The 21,099-nt window shown below is 46.7% G+C and overlaps 1 protein-coding gene across 2 annotated transcripts; it reads right to left on the bottom strand.

Moving 5' to 3' along the window:
• Positions 1 to 94: 94 nt before the first annotated feature.
• Positions 95 to 21,099, bottom strand: PNKP (polynucleotide kinase 3'-phosphatase). Of its 2 annotated transcripts, none has more exons than XM_081166402.1 (17): positions 20,987 to 21,099; positions 20,156 to 20,295; positions 16,972 to 17,018; positions 16,388 to 16,831; positions 15,523 to 15,602; positions 13,517 to 13,574; positions 13,292 to 13,399; positions 11,932 to 12,003; positions 10,973 to 11,021; positions 10,028 to 10,098; positions 7,831 to 7,923; positions 5,629 to 5,725; positions 3,045 to 3,106; positions 2,803 to 2,912; positions 2,612 to 2,699; positions 1,281 to 1,342; positions 95 to 462 (listed from the first exon to the last, which is right to left on the bottom strand). In XM_081166402.1, coding segments are annotated over exons 1-17 (1,704 nt in total). In that variant the 5' UTR covers positions 20,989 to 21,099; the 3' UTR covers positions 95 to 341. The 2 variants fall into 2 exon arrangements, with proteins under 2 accessions (XP_081022528.1, XP_081022527.1); XM_081166401.1 differs by having other exon boundaries at positions 20,807 to 21,031.

Genomic DNA, 21,099 nt, shown 5'->3' on the forward strand with positions numbered 1-21,099 from the left:
CCAAAAACAAGTCTTAATGTAAATTCCCCATTCTGGCTTTATTTGGGTGACAAAGAGGCCTATAGCTCTCACCTGAAAAATAAGAGGACAACTGTTTGGGTTCCAAAACTTTATTTCTCATGGTTTCTAAAATGCCTTTTCACAGGGGAAAAGGGAATCCTATTATATAGTCTCCACTCCCATTTTCAAACAGCCTGAGGACGTTCTATAGCCCAAAGCGAGGGTCCCCTTTGACCAGCAGGGGGAGCCATCACACTTCATAAGTATACCTTTCTTTGGCAACAGAGAGGTACATTTCGAAAAAAAGGCTCTGTCAGATGGGTGCAAAGAGCAGGACAGTGTCATCCCTCAGAAAATTGCCGGTAAAGTGACTCTAGTTGAGAATCTGCAAACTGAGGTACAAAGTGAATCTTGAGGATTTCAGAGAAACCCTCGTCCAACGATGGTGCCACAAACTTATTCCTAGCAAAGAGAGAGAGACAGCTTTAAGTGACATTTCAGAGATGCAGCCTATTCAGTCCTCAGCCTATTTTCTGGAACTAAGTTAGCGTTAAGTACATATATTTTTACTTGGGTGTTTCATGGCGAAACTTAGAAGTGAAAATGGACGTGGGGAGAAGTGTCTAATCCCCCACAGTTCATCTCAGGGTTGAAGTTCAAAACAGGCCATTTCCCCTTTCCCCCCACACCTTGAGAGGTAGTAGTTCACTTGTTTTTACCAAGTGAGAGCTGGGTGACGGGGACATGCAATATTTGTGCATAACAAACACAACAAAATATAATTTGTTCAACGCAAGTGTACAATTCTGCTTTCTTCATTCTTTAGCGGGTGCCGGCTAGGTGCCAAAGAAATCAGGGTGGCGGTACAGAAACAGCCTTCCCCATCAGTGGCCGGACCTACATTTGGGGGGCCCTGAAGCTTGAACTGTTATGGGGGGCCGGCCTCGCAACCAGCAACGAGGTCTGGGCAACCACCACTGCTATCTTCTTCAATGGGGTTGTTCCACAACAGAGCGCCACACCTTTACAATATCTGTGCTACTGACTCTCAAAACTTTGGGACTGCTGAAGAATATACAACAAAAAATCAAATTGAGTTGTGCGACTCAGATTGGGTCTACTAGAAATGTTAAGCAACGTGGCCTAAAGTCGCTTATGGGGCCACTGAGATTAGGGCCCCCAAAGCTTAAGATTCATCAGTTTCATAGGAGCTGCCCCCTTTTCCCCTCCCCATGCCACTACAAGCTTCCCTCCCTTCTATAAGTAATTCAGAAACTCACTTATAGCTGTTCAGGACGATATCATTCACGGGCACATGCCCCTTTTCCGTCATTTCCCGGAACTGAAATGAAGAAGAAAAAGAGGTTGCTCTCTAGTCATTCTGGGGGCTGCTTATTTGACCAGGACGTGGGGATGTTCCCCTTGGGGGCAAGCTGGCTGGTGTCAGAGCATGAAGAAACAAGGAGGATCCACTTCAGAAGTGCTTCGCACAGCACACAGTTAATCTGCACTGGCCAATAGCCTACACAGCTATCAAAGAGGACTGGGTAAGTTCGTGAAGGATGTGCTTTGATTATTAGGCACAACAGAAAGACAGAAGAAAACAAAACAAAACAGGGGAGGCAGCACTAACTGGAAAGAGACAAAGGGAAACTCCCGGAGCTTGGGGGCACATGTCACGCAGCAATCTATTTAAAATGTGTCCTGTCCCTTCCACAACACATCAGAATAAACAAAATTCCAGACTTCACTTTCAAAGGAGTTTAGACTACAGTCGTACCTTGGTTCTCAAATGCCTTATGACTCGAAACGTTTTGGCTCCTGGGTGCCACAAACCCGGAAGAGTGTTCCGGTTTGTGAACGTTTTTCAGAAGCTGAACATCTGACGCAGCTTCAAACTGAGTCCAGGAAGCTCCTGCAGCCAATCGGAAGCCACGTTTTTGTTTTCAAAAGTCGGACAGACTTCCAGAACGGGTTCCGTTCGAGAACCAAGGTACGACTGTATAAGATACTGTGGGTTAAGAATGCTGTACATCACTTCTGAGAGAGGCTATTCATAAACAGAAGAGGTACACGTCACAGTCTTAGGCTGCTGAGTTAGAGCAGGGATGAAATAACTTTTGGCAGTGGGCCACATGCCAGTGATGTGCCAGAAATGGGTGCTCCCTCCATGTCACATGACATTAGGTCGAGGGTTGCAGATGCCTCAACCCATAACAATTTGGAAATGCAGGGGCTCAAATCCAGCCATCTCACCTAAATCCCAGGGCTCTCATTTACTAAACTATTGACACTGTCCATCAGGGCACTTCTCCAAAGACAGGTGGCTCGTTTCAGGGCTCCCTAACAAACCAAGGTCTCCCATGGGCCGCTTTGTGGTACAGCTCTCAGAGAAGTAGGCATCATCTCCAGCTCTGGGAAGGGGCAGCCTGGCAGTTTGGCTAATGATAAGGCTGACTATATGAGAGAGAGAAAAATCCTTTTGCAGTCTTGTTTTATTTCTCCAGAACCGGGGTGAAAGCAGAAGAGTGGGGAACACGCGTTCAAACAGGTGATCTGGTCCCTTCCTCTGGCAGAAGCTTTTTGATAACTTTCCTAACAAGCTACTCACTCTGTTGTTGTGCTTGGCTTGTTCCAACGAAGCAGTGAACAGGAAACAGCGGCAGGGAACGCCGGCTTCCTTGGCGCACTCAATATACCTGGTGGGGGGGAAAGGGCACAATGGTTTTTTAGAGAACTTTGGAAGCCTCCTGCCTGCTGGATGAGCAACATCACCACATCTGGTGACCAGAGAAGCCTCACCTGGATCTTGATTCCAAGTCCGGATTGGTGTTGTCCACTATTACGCTCTTCCCTGTCTGCAGTGCTGCTTGGCATGTAGCCACACACTTCTGCCATGAGCCAAGTATGTCCTGTAAAGGGGAGTGGGAGAAGATGGGTTACAAGAGAAGAGAGGAGGGAGGAGAGGAGGAGGAGGAGGAAGAAGAAGACAGGCAGGACCACCCTCAAGGCTTACTCCCAGGCAGCCGCTGTCTCCTACTTACCCGGTTGGCATAGGCGTAACCAGCAGAGGCCAAATGTCGCTTCAAAAAAGTTGACTTGCCAGCTGGAGCGAGAAAAGACGACGGTGTTAAAAGCAGTGTTAGAATCTGAGATATGAAAGCTAGGAGCTAAATGGCACCTTAAGCCAAGGTTGTGGCCGCAACAACGGAATGTCCAGGCGCACTTTTTTTTTTTATAACAAGAATACATAGCTGAAAATGAATGAACTGCAGCTAAAATATAATGTTCGTTTTTTCACATGGTCTAGTCCTCCTTCCCCTGCCCACCCCCTGATATTCTTAAGAGGGTCTCTTCTCCAATCTTCAGAGAGTGGCTGGAAGTGGGGAGGCAGAAAAAGGTCCTCCTTTCCTTCCACACTGCAGTTTTAATCTGAAATCTTAGGCGTAGTACTAAGAAGCTCAGAAACTGCTCGCGCTAATGAAATTCCCTGTCCAGAATGCGCCGAGAGCAATGGGAGTTTCAAACTCTGGTTAAAAGATAAAACAGGGTAGAGCAGTGTTTCCCAGGCATTTTGACCCAACGTCAGTTGTGGCACCGTACACTTTGCTAGAAATATTTGCATCCATCTCAAAGGTCCCTGTTGCAGACACGGCTTTGATACTCTGCTCCCTTCATTGTCCTTACAAAATCCTATCACAAGGCCCTCCTTTTCTTTCTGAACTAGCCGATTTCTCTGCCTTACGACTACTGGAAGTGCCCACCAGAGAAAAGAGAAACTGCTTCAGCCTTAAGCTACCTTGCTCTTTTCAGAGAAGTGCATACTTGAACAGCTTTAAAATATGAATTTGTGAAAGGCTATAGAATTTTAGAATTGTATCGTTGGAAGTTCATCAACCACCTACAATTCAGGAATCCTGCTGAAAGCTGTCCTTGGCTAGGCTCGAACCACCAACCTTCTGGTTAACAGCCAGACACCAATGGCTACTAACCCAGTGTTCTGCTTCCGTTGTCAGGGGAAGTTTGCTTCTGAATACCAGTTTCTAGAAACTACAGAGGGGAGAAAGCTGCTCTTGTGTTCAGGTCCTGCTTACGGGTTTCCTGCAGGCACCTGGGTTGGCCACTGTGAAAGCAGGATGCTGGACTAAGTAGACCACTGGCCTGATCCAGTGTCAGGGACCGTGTTGCGGAGGGCTGCACTGAGGAGCCTCCCCCTCCCCCTGCTCCTGTTCCAGATCCTGAATCTTCGCAGGAGCAGAAGGACAGTATAGATTTGGAACAACGGTTTGCAGAGGGGCATAGTTCAGAAGGCAGAAGCTGGGAAATACTGGATGGGGGACAGCTAAGAAAAGAAACACTGGAAGGGGGAAGGTTAACAGATTCACAGTCTCTAGACAGCATTCCTCCACCGCCCTCCCCAAAGTCGAGAAGGGCTCAGAAAGTGTCAGAACAGAAAGCACAGAGGGGACAAGCTCAGATTATGAGACGTAGAAGTGACGTAGGTTCATAGAGACCGAAGGGGGTGGGCTCTGTAATTGGGAGCACCACCACGACTAGGAGATGTGTTCTTTGTTCTCTCGCTGTGATTATTAAAGTTTCTAACTGGTAAGACTCCTTTTCCTTTGTTCTGCTTATCTATTGCCATGGGGGAGGAAGCTGGTTCCCTGAAGCCTGACATCCAATTGGGCTGTTGGGAAACGTGCCTTATTTCACAATTCTACTGCTCTGTAGCATAAGCCTCTCTAGCGAAAGCACAGCCCCATCATTCCAAGCCTAATTCCCCCAGCCTTTTGTTGTTGTTTTTTAAATGATATTTATTAATATTTCACAAACAATAAAAACAAATCCCAACAAATTCCAACATTCAAACTACAAAAACAAAACAAATAAAAAATACACAGTAGAAAAACAGTTGATAGAAGAAAGAATAAAGAATAAGAACAAAGAGAAAAGCCAAAAATCAAAACTGAAAAATAGCTTAATATTTTCAAATCTTATATTTTCTTCACTAGTTTCTTGACCTCCTCACACCTCCCATTTTGTATTCCAGTTCAAATATTAAATTCAGCAAATCCTTACCCTCTAACATTCATCCTTACTCCATATGTTAACCTATTTATTATAAATATCCATTTCCAGTTATCAAATTCCCCCAGCCTTTTGACCAGGGGTAGGCAACCTAAGGCTCGGGGGCCGGATGCAGCCCAATCCCCTTCTAAATCCGGCCCACGGACGGTCCGGGAATCAGCATGTTTTCACATGAGTAGAATGTGTGCTTTTATATAAAATGCATCTCTGGGTTATTTGTGGGGCACAGGAATTCATTTATATTTTTTTTCAAAATATAGTCCGGCCCCCCCACAAGGTCTGAGGGACGGTGGACCAGCCCATGGCTGAAAAATGTTGCTGACCTATGCTTTTGACTAACCAAGGGAGAAAAAACGCCTGACAAACAGTTCTGGGTTTACTTAGCAAAAAAGCTAAGCTCCAGTTGGGAATTGAAGCGCATGGAAACTCCCCAGGGAAGGGCATCTGTTGCCCACGTACACTTTCGGAGACTGGAGGAACCTTTTGCAGAAAGTTTTAGAAAACGAAGCTTGGATAAGGAAGGTTTGAACGGCCACTCACCAGCAGGGAAGCCAACAGCTACAACCACCTCTGGGGAGGAAGAGGTCAGGCAAGCGTCTGGAGGATCATAGAGCTGTGCCTTGGGGTCCAGCGTTCGCTGTGTAAGAGGAGACAAGAATGGCAAATGTATGAATATACTGTATTTTTTGCTCCACAAGATGCACCTGACCATAAGACGCACCTAGTTTTTAGAGAGGGAATGGAAGAAAAAAAATATTCTTTAAAGGGAGCGCTGAGCAGAGCCTGTCTGCATCCCAGGTTCTGCTCAGTGCTCCCTTTAGAGAGCCTTGCAGGCTTTCCCCCAAGAGTCGCACACACGCTCCACGCGGCTCTTTAAAGGGAGCCCAGCTCTTGCGGGCTTTTCCAGGAGGTGGGAGAAGGGACTGAGGGGCTCCTGCAAAAGCCAGCAAGAGCCGTGCGCTCTTTAAAGGGTGTGTGAAGCCTCCTCAGGGCAGCGGGATGAAGGCTCCCTGTGCCCTGAAGAGGCTTCGTGTGGCTAAGCCAGAAGCTAGAAGAGCAAGCGGGAGCGCTGCGCAGTGATCCCTCTCGCTGTTTTGGCTTCTGGGATAGCCGTGCAGCCTGCATTCGCTCCATAAGAGGCACACACATTTCCCCTTACTTTTAGGAGGGGAAAAGTGCGTCTTATAGAGCGAAAAATACGGTAACAGACACAAGAGACTCAGACATTGTATGTAATAGTGTTAGGCAAGTCGGTCAGCTGTGCCTATTAAACTCTCTGCTTTTGCAGATCTTGCCAGGCCCAATTTCAGTGGGGGCAGATAAAAGGGGGGAAATGCACACTCTAAATTGGAATAAGGTGCTAAAATAATGCGACTGTAAAACTCTGCAAGAATAGCCAGGTGACTACGTGCAGGTTTTCTGAGCAAAAAATAAATAAATCACATTTGCTGACTCAAAAGCTGCTTAACTGACTAGCAGGCAAGCCCAATGCTCAGCCACAGTTTAGGATAAAGTTCTGGTCCTGCCACCCACATGGCTTTCCTTTTTTAAACGGCCTTCTGAGTAGGCAGAGAACATGCTGGCACGCAACACTTTTTTTGCCTTCAGCTTCCCACAAATCTTGGAAGTGGGGAACCACAAGCGGCAAGAGGCAAACCTTTCCAGTAACTTTCTTTGGAGGTTTATTAAAGGTGATCTTTTGTTCAGCAATCATTCCCCCTGCTCCCGCCACTTGTCCCCCATAAAGAGGACCTGGGTTCAGTCATATTTTTGAGCAAAGATGCCCTAGAGTAGGAGCGAGGAACCCGTAGCCCTCCAGATGTTGATGAACTAAACTGCTATAGTCCCTGGCCATTGACTGGCCCTGTTAGATGGGGGTGATGGGAGGTGGAGTCCAATAATATGCAGAGGGCCAGAGGTTTCCCCATCCCAGGGCTAAGAGACTGCTGGCGAGAATCCAAAATCCCCCAATTTGAATCTCACCCTCTGCCATGAGCTCATTAGGTGGTCCCAGGGAAACCCATTCTCTGTCAGACTCAAAAGCCCCATCTCCTCCAAATACCAACCTGCAAAGATTGTTTTGCAGATCACAAAATAATAATAATAATAATAATAATAATAATAATAATAATAATAATAATATTTTATTTATATCCTGCCCTCCCCAGCCGAAGCCAGGCTCAGAGCAGCTAACAACAGTAAAAATAACACAGTTTACATAAAATCATAATCATTTAATTGAAATACATTCTAAAATCAATTCATTCTAAAATCAATTCAGACTCAAATTAAAGGTAAAGGGACCCCTGACCATTAGGTCCAGTCGTGACCGACTCTGGGGTTGTGGCGCTCATCTCGCTTTTTTGGCCGAGGGAGCCGGCGTACAGCTTCCGGGTCATGTGGCCAGCATGACTAAGCCGCTTCTGGCGAACCAGAGCAGCACACGGAAATGCCCTTTACCTTCCTGCTGGAGCGGTACCTATTTATCTACTTGCACTTTGATGCGCTTTTGAACTGCTAGGTTGGCAGGAGCAGGGACCGAGCAACGGGAGCTCACCCCGTCGCAGGGATTCGAACCGCCGACCTTCTGATCAGCAAGTCCTAGGCTCTGTGGTTTAACCCACAGCGCCACCCACATCCCTCTCAGAGTCAAATTAATGGCATGCAAAAAGGCAACACCTGGTTCTATATGAACGGAAAGCAAAAGCGAGGCCAGCTCTAAAAGAAAGAGAAATCATTCACCGGATCAAAGTTGGGGAGTGCAAACGGCGGCTCTTTCCAGCCCAGGAAATACACTTCGGGGGTGCGGAAGGGAAGCCCAGCATTCAGAGCGAACTGTGAGGACGGGCAGAAGGAAGAGCTGTTAACGTGGGGAAAGGAGCCAAGGAAAAGTGTGAGCTGATGAGAACGGCTTGTACTCTTGGCAGCCAGAACGCACACACTCCGTGGCCACAACAAAAGTACACCCAGTACGTGCAATTTGCATCTCGGCCTGTTCATCTTGTGTCATTTGCTTCCAAATTCGCCTAAGGCTTTGAAATCCTCTGTCTAGGATTGAGAGAACGAGGAGAATGACAAGAAAATATTCCTGATAGGTGTACCACCAGGAAGGGATAAGGGGCACTGAAGCTCTGCCTTTGCTTCCCTTCTTAGTCCCCCGCTGACTTCTAAGATTTCGCTGCCTACACATTTTCAGGTCCGCCCCACCCCACTCTGCACCATGAGGGCTAGAAACTCATTTCAAAAAGAGAAAGCAGATACAGTGGTACCTCAGGTTACATACGCTTCAGGTTACACACTCCACTAAGCCAGAAATAGGGCTTCAGGTTAAGAACTTTGCTTCAGGATAAGAACAGAAATCGGGCTCTGGCGGCACGGCGGCAGCAGAAGGCCCCATTAGCTAAAGTGGTGCTTCAGGTTAAGAACAGTTTCAGGTTAAGAACGGACATCCGGAACGAATTAAGTACTTAATCCGAGGTACCACTGTATTCTCGGGCCCGTGAGTTCCCTACCATACACAAATCAAGCACATCTTTTTGTGTTTCTAAAACATCTGGTGCACAACTGGTTACCGAAGGCAGCAGTAGCGCATGTATGCCTGTTGGCTAGTAGCTGGCTGCTAGGTGCTCGATGTGGGCTGCCGATACCAGCCCAGATTTTTGTGTAGAAAGCACATCATTACAACTTTTTTTCCTTTTTCCAGCTCAAATGCTTCACTGCAATACACCACTTCCTCAAATAGCCAAAACCAGGGGTCAGCAAACTCTTCCAGCTGGGGGCCAGTCCACTGTCCCTCAGACCTTGTGGAGGGCCGGACTATATTTTTTTGGGGGGGAATTCCTATGCCCCACAAATAACCCGGAGATGCATTTTAAATAAAAGGGCACATTCTACTCATGTAAAAACACGTTGATTCCTGGACCGTCTGCTGGCCAGAATTGGAAGGCGATTGGGCAGGATCCGGCCCCCGAGCCTAAGTTTGCCTACCCATGGCCAAAACATTCCTAAGACTAGTGATGTGAGGTTTCCAAATTATCTGTGGGATTTGAGGACATCAAGAAAGGTGGTAGAGGGAGAAAATGAGGTGAAAGGCCATGGTTTCACCCCCCCTCCCTAGATTTCAGTGGAGGACTATTAAAACCTGCCACCTTGAACTTTTGAAGGAGAGGTGGGATAGAAATGTTTTAAATACACAAAAAGTTTGCTTTTAATTTTTTTTATTTTAAAAAGGAGGAATTCCATGAGTGCTATAAACTTGGCTTTTGACTGAATGCTGATACAGTGGTACCTCAGGTTATACACGCTTCAGGTTACAGACGCTTCAGGTTACAGACTCCGCTAACCCAGAAATAGTGCTTCAGGTTAAGAACTTTGCTTCAGGATGAGAAAAGAAATCGTGCTCTGGCGGCGCGGTGGCAGCGGGAGGCCCCATTAGCTAAAGTGGTGCTTCAGGTTAGGAACAGTTTCAGGTTAAGTACGGACCTCCAGAACGAATTAAGTACTTAACCTGAGGTACCACTGTATTCTAAGGATGCTAGAGGGCAAGTTCTGTGTATCTAGTATTTACCTGGGTACAAAATACAGTCCTGAACAGCATTTCCATGACAGCAATCACATCTTGCCTAAGTAAAAACAGGAGGGACCCTTCGGTCAACATTGACAACCAGGTTGATGGCAATGACTGTTCTGCACTGTTTAATGATTACACACTTGTTTCAATGATGTTTTCTGCACGCCGCCCTGATATTGCAGCATATAAATGGTAGTATGTAAATTCTTTTTTGAAATTAAAAAAAAAAAACCTGGCGGAAGAGAAGAGGGGGAATAGTGGGTGCTAAACCAGAGCAGTTGTTCTTTAATCCAGGGTGGCCAAATTTTCTGTTTCGTGGTTAAGGGAAACTGAAGGAGAAGACAGGAAAGAGAAGAATTGATTGCATACCAAGCGGTCGCTGCATGAAAAATCCTTCTTCTTGTGTCCCGGGGCCCAGTTTGGTGGTCGCCCAGCTGCATCTATGGACAGAAAGGAGCTATGAAAACACATCCAGCAGCACAAGGTGGAAAACTCAACGGATCATTGCTAACACTCACAACTGGGGCATGTAAATTCGGAGTAGGGGAAGCACAGAAACAACTTTGCCTGCAGTGAAGATGCACAAGCCTGAAATTGTTCCTCGCTCCCACCAAATGAAGGTACTAAGCAAATTGCACCCATTCTCTCATTATACAGTGGTACCTCGAGTTACATATGCTTCAGGTTACAGACTCCGCTAACCCAGAGAACTGCTTCAGGATGAGAACAGAAATCGGGCTCCTGCGGCGCGGCGGCAGCGGGAGGCCCCTTTAGCTAAAGTGGTGCTTCAGGTTAAGAATAGTTTCAGGTTAAGAACGGACCTCCAGAATGAATTAAGTATTTAACCCGAGGTACCACTGCACTGTGAATAGCATCCCATAGCATTGGAGTGGGGAGTGTGGCCCTCGGCCTAATTTCATGCGGCCCTCTGTGTGTTCTTGATCTCCGGGCTGCCTACAAATCGCCAGTGTGGCGAAACGGTTAAGAGCGTTGGACTAGGGCCTGGGAGACAGGAGTTCAAATCTCCGCTCTACTATGGGTGGTCTTGGGGCAGCCACCATCTCTTAGCCTAACCCATCTCGCAAGGTTGTTTGTTGCGATGGGGAGGAGCAGGAGGGGAACCAGTCACACCATCTTGAGACCTTGCAAGATGAAGACGGTATATAAATGTAATAAATAAAACGAGCACAAGAGGTTGGGTTTGTGCAGAGAGTGAGAAATGGAACTGAGCAACACTGCAGCCTCTGCGCTCTATTTCCCCGTGAGTGCCACCAGTTCTTAGGATTCCCAGCTCAGCCTGAGTGTTTTACTCACCTCCAACATAGACGCTTTGCTGCAAAGAGACTTCTAGGCCACCGTTTGCCTTGGAAGAAAGTTTGGGAATGAGGGGTGGGAAGTCAAGACTTGTAGTGATACAGAGATCTCTCTCTCTCTCTCCTTCCCACCCCTCTGCACCCCTGTACCTTCCTCCTTTCCTTTCAAATTCGCATGCGGCCTTTCTACATTGCGATACACAAGGCGGATGAGAAAATCCACAACAAAGACCACCCCCTACACACACAACCCGTAACAATCTGATCCAGCCACACTGGGGAAAATGCGACCTTTAAAACTTAAACCGATTAAAGTAACCTTCAGCAACCTACAGTGGTACCTTGGTTGTCGAACTTAATCCGTTCTGGGAGACCGTTCACAAACCAAGGCGTGGCTTCCGATTGGCTGCAGGAGTTCCCTGAGCTCAATCGGAAGCCATGGAATCCCCGTCGGATGTTCGGCTTCCAAAAAACGTTCACAAACCGGAACACTTACTTCTGGGTTTGTGGCGTTTGGGAGCTGATTTGTTCAGGAGCCAAGCCGTTCGACAACTAATGTACCACTGTACAGTGGTCCCTCGGGTTACATATGCTTCAGGTTACATATGCTTCAGGTTACAGACTCCGCTGACCCAGAAATATTACCTCGGGTTAAGAACTTTGCTTCAGGATGAGAACAGAAATTGGGCAGCGGCGGCACAGCGGCAGCAGGACGCCCCATTAGCTAAAGTGGTGCTTCAGGTTAAGAACAATTTCAGGTTAAGAACAGACCTCCGGAACGAATTAAGTTCTTAACCCGAGGTACCACTGTATTTGAAATATGAGGCACGGTGGAATCAAAATAAGCGGATGGCGGAAAATTCGCTCCCAACCAATCACAATGCAAAATGACAGAAAATACGGAAAAGTACGGAAAATAAAACTAACAGCAAAGTCACAATACGTGAAGTCTCAAGTCACCTTCTTGCACAGGTGTTCCCACATGCCGAGGACAGGTTTGCGGTAAACGCCAGAAGCAGTCGCCACGAAGACCTGGGAGGGGAAGGATGGCAGCAGGGTGAGATTATCCCAGCCTTGTCCAGATAAAAAACATCCTGGCGTTTTATTTTCATAGTGTTTTCAATCTCTCCTTCCCTTCCTTGATCAAACATCTCTGGGCCAAAGTCTGGGGTGTCTCTACTGACAACCAGCAACTTTGGCTGAGCCCCATCCCGTGCCCAATGGGGCGACGAGGCGAGATATATTAAACTGGCTGGAGAATGAGAAATGGGAACAGTTCACCGTTTCGAATTCTGCATCGCCTTGATCTTTGCGCATGGCTGCAAATCCCTGGAAACTACAGCAGAACAGCAACTGAGGGACTTAGGCTTGGGAATGAGATATTTTCTCCCCTAATTGTAAATTTGTGGGAGCTGGGATGGGGAGAGAAAAGAAAGAGAGATTAGGAGGGAGAGAGTGAGAGAGAAAGAAAGAAAGAAAGAAAGAAAGAAAGAAAGAGAGAGAGAGAGAGTGTGTGTGTGTGCTGGGTGAGAGGAGGTTTAAATAGATAGCTCAGCTGGTAGAGTATGAGACTCTTAATTGTTGTGGGTTGTGGGTTCGAGCCCCACCATGGGAAAAGATTCCTGCATCGCAGGGAGTTGGACTAGATGACCCTTGTGGTCTCTTCCAACTCTACAATTCTATGGCTGCTCTGTGAATGTTGGGGAGAGCATGTGGATGCATGTATGTGTGTGGATTAACTGTTTATGTCACTTCCTGTTTATGTCACTTCCTGTCCACTGCTAGGACGTGGCCCCTGGGCAGTTACCCACAAGGCCCTTGGAGCCCCCAAAGCCCTTCACCTGTTTTTAACTCTTTCAGCTTCATTTCCTCTTTCTCTCTCTCTCTTAAAAGTTTTTATTTATACTTTTCGAGTTTATACGTTTCATTAGTTTTACAATCAATTTAACATTTCAAAATTTGACTTCCTTCCCCCCCCTTTCTACGGTTCCTTATTTTTTTTAATATCTTCTGCATATCCAAATTCATTTAATTTGCTTATTTAATGATCTACCTTAAATATACACTCTTATGAAACTGCTGGTTATGACAGTAATCCTGCTAATGTTTCTATCTGTTTGCAATTTATCCGTAAATATTCAATAAACCATTTCTATTCTTCCTCTTCCTCCCTCACAAAGCCACCCTCTTCTATTCTGCAGGTGGCACTTATACCATAAAATGTTTGCTTCCAAACCCACTCCACTTTCCCTGCTCAATGGGCAACTTCCCTTTTGCAAAGCATTCTGGGAGATACACCGTCCTCCCTGCCCCGACTCACCTGCAGCGGGATGCCAAGCCGCTCCACCACTGCTTCCACCTTGGCTTTGAAAACTTCGGGCCTGAGGCGCCCGCGACTGATGCCCATCTGGTTGGTAAAGATCACAACCTGCTCAGTTGGGGGAGTGGGGAAGAGAGGGCAGAGATGCAGGAGAGAAGAACACAGAGGTGAGGAGAGGAGAGGAGAAGCTGGAGCGAGTAACATGGTTTGGGGAAGGTGCATTACCTTGTACCCCTCGCTCTGAAGCTGCTTCAGCTTGCGGGGAACTTCGGGGTACAGGATTCTGCAAAACAGAAAGGGGTGAAGGGCAATGACTGAGTGCTGATCTCCCTAACCCAGGCAGCCTGTGATGCCCTATGGGTTGATGGACACGAAGACCAGTATACTAGATAGCACTGCAATTCTTATTCCATGATATACATGATTTAATACAACAAAAACAAAGTAATAGATGCATATCCTTGTGACCACTGCTCCATATGCATTTTTCTAATCTATGGGTTCTACTGAAGAAGATTCCAGCGAAACAGTCAGAACAGTGAATTATGGTGCTGGAGGAGACTCTTGAGAGTCCCATGGATTGCAAGAAGAACAAACCTATCCATTCTTAAGTAAATCAGCCCTGAGTGCTCACTGGAAGGACAGATCCTGAAGCTGAGGCTCCAATATTTTGGCCACCTCATGAGAAGAGAAGACTCCCTGGAAAAGACCCTGATGCTGGGAAAGATGGAGGGCACAAGGAGAAGGGGACGACAGAGGATGAGATGGTTGGACAGTGTTCTCGAAGCTACCAGCATGAGTTTGACCAAACTGCGGGAGGCAGTGGAAGACAGGAGTGCCTGGCGTGCTCTGGTCCATGGGGTCACGAAGAGTCGGACACGACTAAACGACTAAACAACAACAGCAACACTTCGGCACCATGAATGCCTAAAAATGTTTTACCGCTTAGCCCACAGGATAGCATCTATTACTTTGTTTCAACTATAGACTTATTATACTTTCACAGACTTTCAAAGATTGACAGACGTGTGCTCATTTGATTTCAAATATATTAGAGAATTTACAAGTGCACATATTCTGTTTTTGTTGTACTAAATCATGTATATCACGCAATAAGAATTGCAGTGCTATCTAGTATACTGGTCTTCGTGTTGCTTGTATTGTTTGTTGTGTTAAGTTTGCAACACAGGGGTTTGTTGTTCTGTATTGATGGATACCAACTCCCATCAGCCTCAGCCAGCCTGGCCATTTAGGGATGATGGGAGTTGTAGTCCAACTCTGTATAGAACAGAACTTCCCAAACTTGGGTCTCCAGCTGTTTTTGGACTACAGTTCCCATCATCCCTTACCACTTGTCCTGCTAGCTAGGGATGATGGGAGTTGTAGTCAAAAAACAAACAAACCAGCAGATGGCGGCCCAAGTTTGATCCCAATGCTGATGGCACGTTGCTATGGATGACATTAGAGTGCAAAGCACAACCCTGAAACACCAGCACAAGCCTCCGTTTCAGTGCCTTCGTCCTACAAAAGCCTGATGTCACTCTTATAGAATCACAGGAATGTAGAGTTGGAAGGGAACCCCAAGGATCATCCAGTCCAGCCCCCTGCAACGCAGGAATCACAACCACAACCAGGGAGCTCTTCTGACTTTCCCCCATATGAGTAGGAATATTCTCCCTTCTATTTATTACATTCCTTAGCTTGCCCTTCTTCCAAGGAAATTAAGGCAGTGTCCTCGGCTTTCCTCCCCACCCTTTATTCTTACAGCAACCCTGTAAAGTAGGCCAAAGTGTGTGTGTGTGTGTGTGTGTGTGTGTGTGTGTGTGTCTGGGCTTCTTTTCATAAACCACTTTGAGGTTTTAGTACAATAAAGTGGTATATACGTGTTGTGCAATGGAATAAAATAAAGAAACGAACACAGGTCTCCCTTGTCCGAGCCCGGTGCTCTAACCACTAGGTCACAGTCTCACTTTTATTACTCCCCCTCCTGTCTTTCCTCCAAGCAGCCCATGGTGGCATATGTGGTGACTTCCCCCCCCCCACCCAATGCCTGACCCACACATTAATTGTTGGGAGGTGCACTGGGCTGGCAGAATGAGCTTCATGGTTGTGGGAGATTTGAACTCGGGCCTCTCTGCACCTAGATCAACACAGGTTTTGCCATGGACCATGCTAGCCGCCCATAATTCCCTCCACTCCCCCGCCTCCCTGGCATTTCGCCCCACACTCACCTCCAGTCATCGGGGCTTGTAGGAAACACCTTCCCAGACTGCGTAGTGATTATGGTCCCGTCCAGATCAAAACCTGCAACCTGGGCAGAGAGGCAGAAAGAGGGCCAAGAATCACCTAGGCTGGCGTCAAGCCTCAACTTCCAACTATCCCCCAAAGTAACATTGCTTCCCCACTTCCTGGTTTAGAGTAGCCCTACCGAGATCTCTCAGGTGAGCCTGCAAAGGACAACACGTTTTAAAGGCTGCAGAATATTAATTAGCCAAAGGCCTGGTTGAAGAGTATATTGCCCAACCTGCCCAGATAATAATAATAATAAATTTTATTTATATCCCGCCCTCCCCAGCCGAAGCCGGGCTCAGGGCGGCTAACAACAATAAAATAATACAACATTCTAATGATGATGTCCTGTAGACGTTTTACTTAAGACATTTGTTATCACATCTTTCTAAAAAAAAAGTACCCAAAGAATCTTGTGGCAAAAAGAATAAGCTACAAAATACAATAAACAGACCTCAACGTTAACAATTAGAGTTAATTTGACAGAGAGCTGAGTTTTACTCAGCGCTGGTTATTTATCCCGTGTTACGATTTTACTATTTTCTGATGTTTTAATTATTTTAAGCTGGCTTTCGGCCCACGGTTCCAGGCAAGTGATGCCAAAATTTGCCCTTCTTACATTAAAGAAGGGGACAGGGTGGGGCGCAAGACGAAACCAGAACGTTTCCCCAGAGCAGCCTCCTGCCACCTGTGTCCTCCTGGTGTTTTGGACTACAATTCCCATCAGCCTCAGCTAGCACATGGCCCTAAACAACAACATGCCCACAAGAAGCAATGCCAGCTCCCGCTGAAAGCTGTAGGCCTTACTTTGGCGCTGGGCACCACCCCTTTCTTTGTGAAGACCAGGAGCTTGCCATGGTCCTCCCAGGAATCGTGCGGCTGGGGAGCCAGATGCGAGAGCTGAAGCTGCCGGGGAGACTGGCTCTGCGCCCGCTGGGCTTGCGCTGCCGTCTCCTGCAGCTGCCTCAGTTTCTCGGCCACCGAGGGGCCGTCGTCTTCCTCGTCCTCGGAAGGCGAGGAGGTCTTGGGCCGCTTGGCAGGTTGGGTTTTGCCATCCTCCTCTTTCTTCAGGGGGCGCCGGGGACTGAAGAACTCCAGCAGGGTTTTCTTCGGGGAGCGGGAATCTTCCTCGAAACGGATGCGGTAGGGGTACAGCCCATTCACCAAGCACAGTGTCTCTCCCTCCTGGAGCGTGGTGCTGTCCCCACAACGCAGGTGTATCTCCTCCACCGACGTGGGGTTCACCCCTCGCTGTCAACACACCAATACATTAGGGCCCCCGAGTGCAACCAGACACTCAGAACAGCTGCTTCACCGTCCTAGGGAAACAGGGCTCCCGTATGAGCACACAAGGCTCGGAACTGGGACAATCTGAACTCTCCCCGTCTTACCTGTGTGACTCGGACGGATCTATAGGCATAATTGGCCAGCAACTCCACTGCGAGGAAACAGGAAGAGAAAACAGGGCTGGTTACACCCGCAAGGCATGTCCAGAAGACCCAGATTTCACACATGGAATCATTAATTCACAAGACTAAATCATTATTATTTTTTTGAAAAAGAAATTATTATTATTGGTTTTCACATATTACTTTACAATACAGATGTACCAAAGCCAACACCATTTCCTCCCCATCCCCCCAGACATTTACATTTCTATTTCCTCAATCCATCATATTATTCTTTTCTCCTTCCTCCCACTTCCCTCCGCCCCCACTCGATTTCCTCCACATTATACAATTTACAATAATCGTTGCATTCTACAAAGCCACTCCCGAATTAAAGGGGGGTTGCGGGCTCACGCCCCCGTCTACAATCTTGCGGGGCTGGCACCAGCCCCGCAGGTCTCACGGATTCCCTAGTCTCATTAATATTCAGCGCCCTCAGCGCCAGCCAATCGGCTGGCGCTAGGGGCGGGCTTACTAGGAGCTCTTAAGGTCAGGGCAGCCCTGGCTCACCCCTTTTTACAATAATCGTTGCATTCTACAACCTTCTCAAATCATCTATATATTCTTATTATCTTTCCTTACTAATGTTTCTTCCATCCAGTACTTCACATTTTACTCTAGGCATATTAGCATATCTTTTTTTGAGTAATATTTTGCCATATATTCATCAAAACACAAGACTAAATCAGAACTGGAATTGGTGGTGCTGGGCTTTTTCTTTTAAAGGAGTTATGGGTGGGTGGGGAGGGAGAGGAAGGAAGGCGAAAGGAGGAAAGAGAAAATGGAGGAAGTAATAATAAAAAAGCAGTACAGTGGTACCTTGGTTGTCAAACTTAATCCATTCCAGGAGTCAGTTTGACTCCCAAAACAGTAAGAAAACTAAGGCGTGGCTTCCGATTGGCTGCAGGAGCTTCCTGCACTCAAATGAAAGCTGCGTCGGACGTTCAGCTTCTGAAAAACATTCACAAACCGGAACATTTATTTCCGGGTTTGCAGCTTTTGGGAGCCAAGCCATTCGAGAACCAAGGTACCATTGTATCAAGAAACCAGAGGGAAATTAAAATGGGTAGAAAGCAGAAATAATTCAAGATTATTGTATTCTATCTCTCTGCTGAATCCTATATTCACTCTTTTATATCATAGCCATAATAATTATTCAACAGAAATAATTACCATGGAAATTATTTTAAAAAAACACTATGTACAGGAAGTCGACAAAAGAAAAAAATATTATGTACTGGAATTTTATGTGAAATTTGTGGAAATTTAATAAAACATATTATCTACAAAATGGAAAATGGATAGAAAGCAGTAGAAAGGAAAAGGAAGGAAAGAAAGAAAGAAAGAAAGAAAGAAAGAGAGAAAGAGAGAAAAAGAGAAAGAGAGAAAAAGAGAGAAAGAGAGAAAGAAAGAAAGAAAGAAAGAAAGAAAGAAAGAAAGAAAGAAAGAAAGAAAGATGAAAGCCTCCCGCTGGCAAAGCAGGCGAAGGGAAGGCACAAAAAACAAAGTCATTCTACTGCACTGCATGCAGAGTTCCACTGGCAAAGGTACTGCCTGCTCTCCATCCCATCGTGGCAATCATTCCATTTCCTACAGCATGTGTTGTCAGGGTGGACCAACTAAAAATTGGGATAACCAGCTCAGAAGCAATAAGGTGGTGAAGTGTGCATGTGTGTATGTGTTGACAGGGTGGTGGTGGGGAAAGTTCTATTGCTGCTCCCCCTTCTGGCTCGCTTTGCCCAATGACTGGGCCGGACCCTGTGGCTGGAAAGGCATGCACAGGCATCAGGGAAAGTAGCATTTCTAGAAGCTGCAAAGGAAGGGGCAGGTATTGATCTCACTTGCATCCAGCTTTTCCCTCAAGGGTGCTCAAGGTAGAATATGTGGATTTCAGGTCTCCACCACCTCCATTTTAATCTCACAACTAAGTAAGGCAAGTTCTAGGTAGGTAAGTTAATGACTGGCCCAGCAGGGATTTGAGCCCAGGTCTCCTTGACCTGTCCAGCATGGTGGACATTTACACCACACTGGCTCTCTGGAGTTCCTTATGCCTGGAAACTCTTGCAACTACTTCTCCCCCCAGGAAGTGCTCAGATTTGTCATCCGTATCTGCACTTAGTTCTGTTTTCGTTCTGTGGCTCCCGCAGAGCAGCAGACATTAAACTCATGGGGTGCAGTCAGGCAGAACAAAAAGAAAAAACCCACATAACTTCACTTGGAGGAGTTCCAGGAAAGTAGAGTATTACTAATAAAGGAGTGTAGGCCAGGCCCGTCCAAGTCCCAAGAGATTGCAATCTACTCCCAGTGTAAAAAAAACTGGCAGTGATCTACCAATTGTCACTGAGGATTGACCAGAATTGTTGAGCTTTCTTTGGGGAGACCAGAGCTCTTGAGCTTTTTGTGGGGAGAACACAGTTGTTGAACTTTTTTTAAGGGAGAATGAAATACTTCGCTCATCTCACACTCCACCAATAACAAACACACACACCACTAAAGTCAATCACTGTATTCCACACCGCAATGATAAAACACTGAACTCTGTCCACTTGGCGCGACAGAGGAACAGAGTGAGGGGGGCGGGGGCAGAAACATTCATTCGAAAGTTTTTCTAAGCTCACGATCCATAAGGATCCCGCGATCGACCAGGATCACCAGGGGATCTACCTGTCAATCGCGGTCGACCAGTTGAGCATGTCTGGTGTAGGCTATAGGGTCACTTGAGTTAGTCATATACCAGAAGCCTAAATATTTTTTCTCTCTCTCTTCAGGCCACACATCTCACCAGGTCTACTGCTGTTTGCCTGGCTGGAATGTGTCCTTCGACTCTCTTGCTTGCCTGCATTGAGGAGTGTGAGCCTGCATGCAAACCAGCCAATTATACCTGGTTAAAATTCATATTTGTTGCTGCATCTGTTTCTGCATCTGGCCCTGCCCACTGCTGACATGCGGAATGTGGAAGGTTGTGACCCCTGACAGTGACCCAATCAAAGGGATGAACAGGAAGGAACAATCTGTCAAATGCTGTACAAAGAATCTCAGAAAGTTCAACATTAGACCAAGCACAATGATTGGAGGGGGTTGTACTAGCAGGAAAAGAAGAATTCCTAAGAAGAGAAAAATTACTCACCTTGTGTCCGGGAGCATTTTTTATCGGTGACGAGTGTCTCAGGTCCCCTGCCCAGAACCACAGTCACACCATCAGGCAGAAGAACTGGATCATGTCGCTTGTCTTGGCTGACGAGGAGGCACCGCATGGCACTGGGCAGCCTGCGGATGAAAAAGAATGGTTTGGGGGGTTTGCTTGTTTGTTTGTTTTTTTAAAAAAGCTTAGAAGACTCTCACAAATCTTCCCAATTCTCAATGGTTTATCCATAATTGGGGGGGGGGGTAAAAGTTTCCTATTTTCCAAGAGATAATAGATACCACCCGAAGAGAAATGTGTTCCACTTGGCTCCTGAACTCCGAATGGGAGGGCTATGTTAGAAATCATATATTGTTTTGAGAAGGTGAGAGAGATTGGTGAAATGAAAACAAGGGTTGGCTTGTGAGAATTGCTCTAAAAGGGCCAATAAGGAGAGGAAATCGAATATTTGAATTCCATAGTCATGAGAGAACCTATATTTAACTTTGGGGAGTGGCAGAGTTTAGAGGAGAGGAACATAAACCGCATCATCTCTACTGGGTGTCTTTCTGTATGGGATGTTTGTTGAGGAAGGAGACCATTTCTCACAAGGAGCAAAACTGCACCCCGCTGAAATGCATCTGAAACAGCGGGTACCTCAAAATGCCTGTCTCTTTCACAAATATAAGCTGGTACAAAACAGAAAGAAAGGAGAATTTAGGTTTGTATTTCTCAGGGGATCCTCCTGTCCAGACAGAGGAGCTGGCCCTCCTGCATTGAAAGAGCAAGACCACCCCACTGCTGTTGCTACGCGCAGCAGAAGAAACGAGGACCCACATTCAGCAAGCTCGTCCCTAGGCAGGAAGTCTGAAGGAGGGCTATGACGCCTTTTCTGGTGGCCTAACCGGAAGTGTATCCAAGCCCGGGCAGCTGAAGTCGAGGCAGGACGT

This window comes from Podarcis bocagei (assembly GCF_964188305.1).
Source record: "Podarcis bocagei genome assembly, chromosome: 13".
In the NCBI taxonomy this organism is placed as follows: domain Eukaryota; kingdom Metazoa; phylum Chordata; class Lepidosauria; order Squamata; family Lacertidae; genus Podarcis; species Podarcis bocagei.

Bases quoted from the DNA above. Each gene is read 5' to 3' on its own strand.
- PNKP (XM_081166401.1), bottom strand. From the start codon at position 20,988: ATGTGGGTCCTCGTTTCTTCTGCTGCGCGTAGCAACAGCAGTGGGGTG. The intron at 16,832-16,971 runs GTAAGACGGGGA...GTGTGTTGACAG, and splicing joins GATCCGTCCGAGTCACACAG to CGAGGGGTGAACCCCACGTC. The intron at 2,913-3,044 runs GTAAGTAGGAGA...TCCCCTTTACAG, and splicing joins GTTACGCCTATGCCAACCGG to GACATACTTGGCTCATGGCA.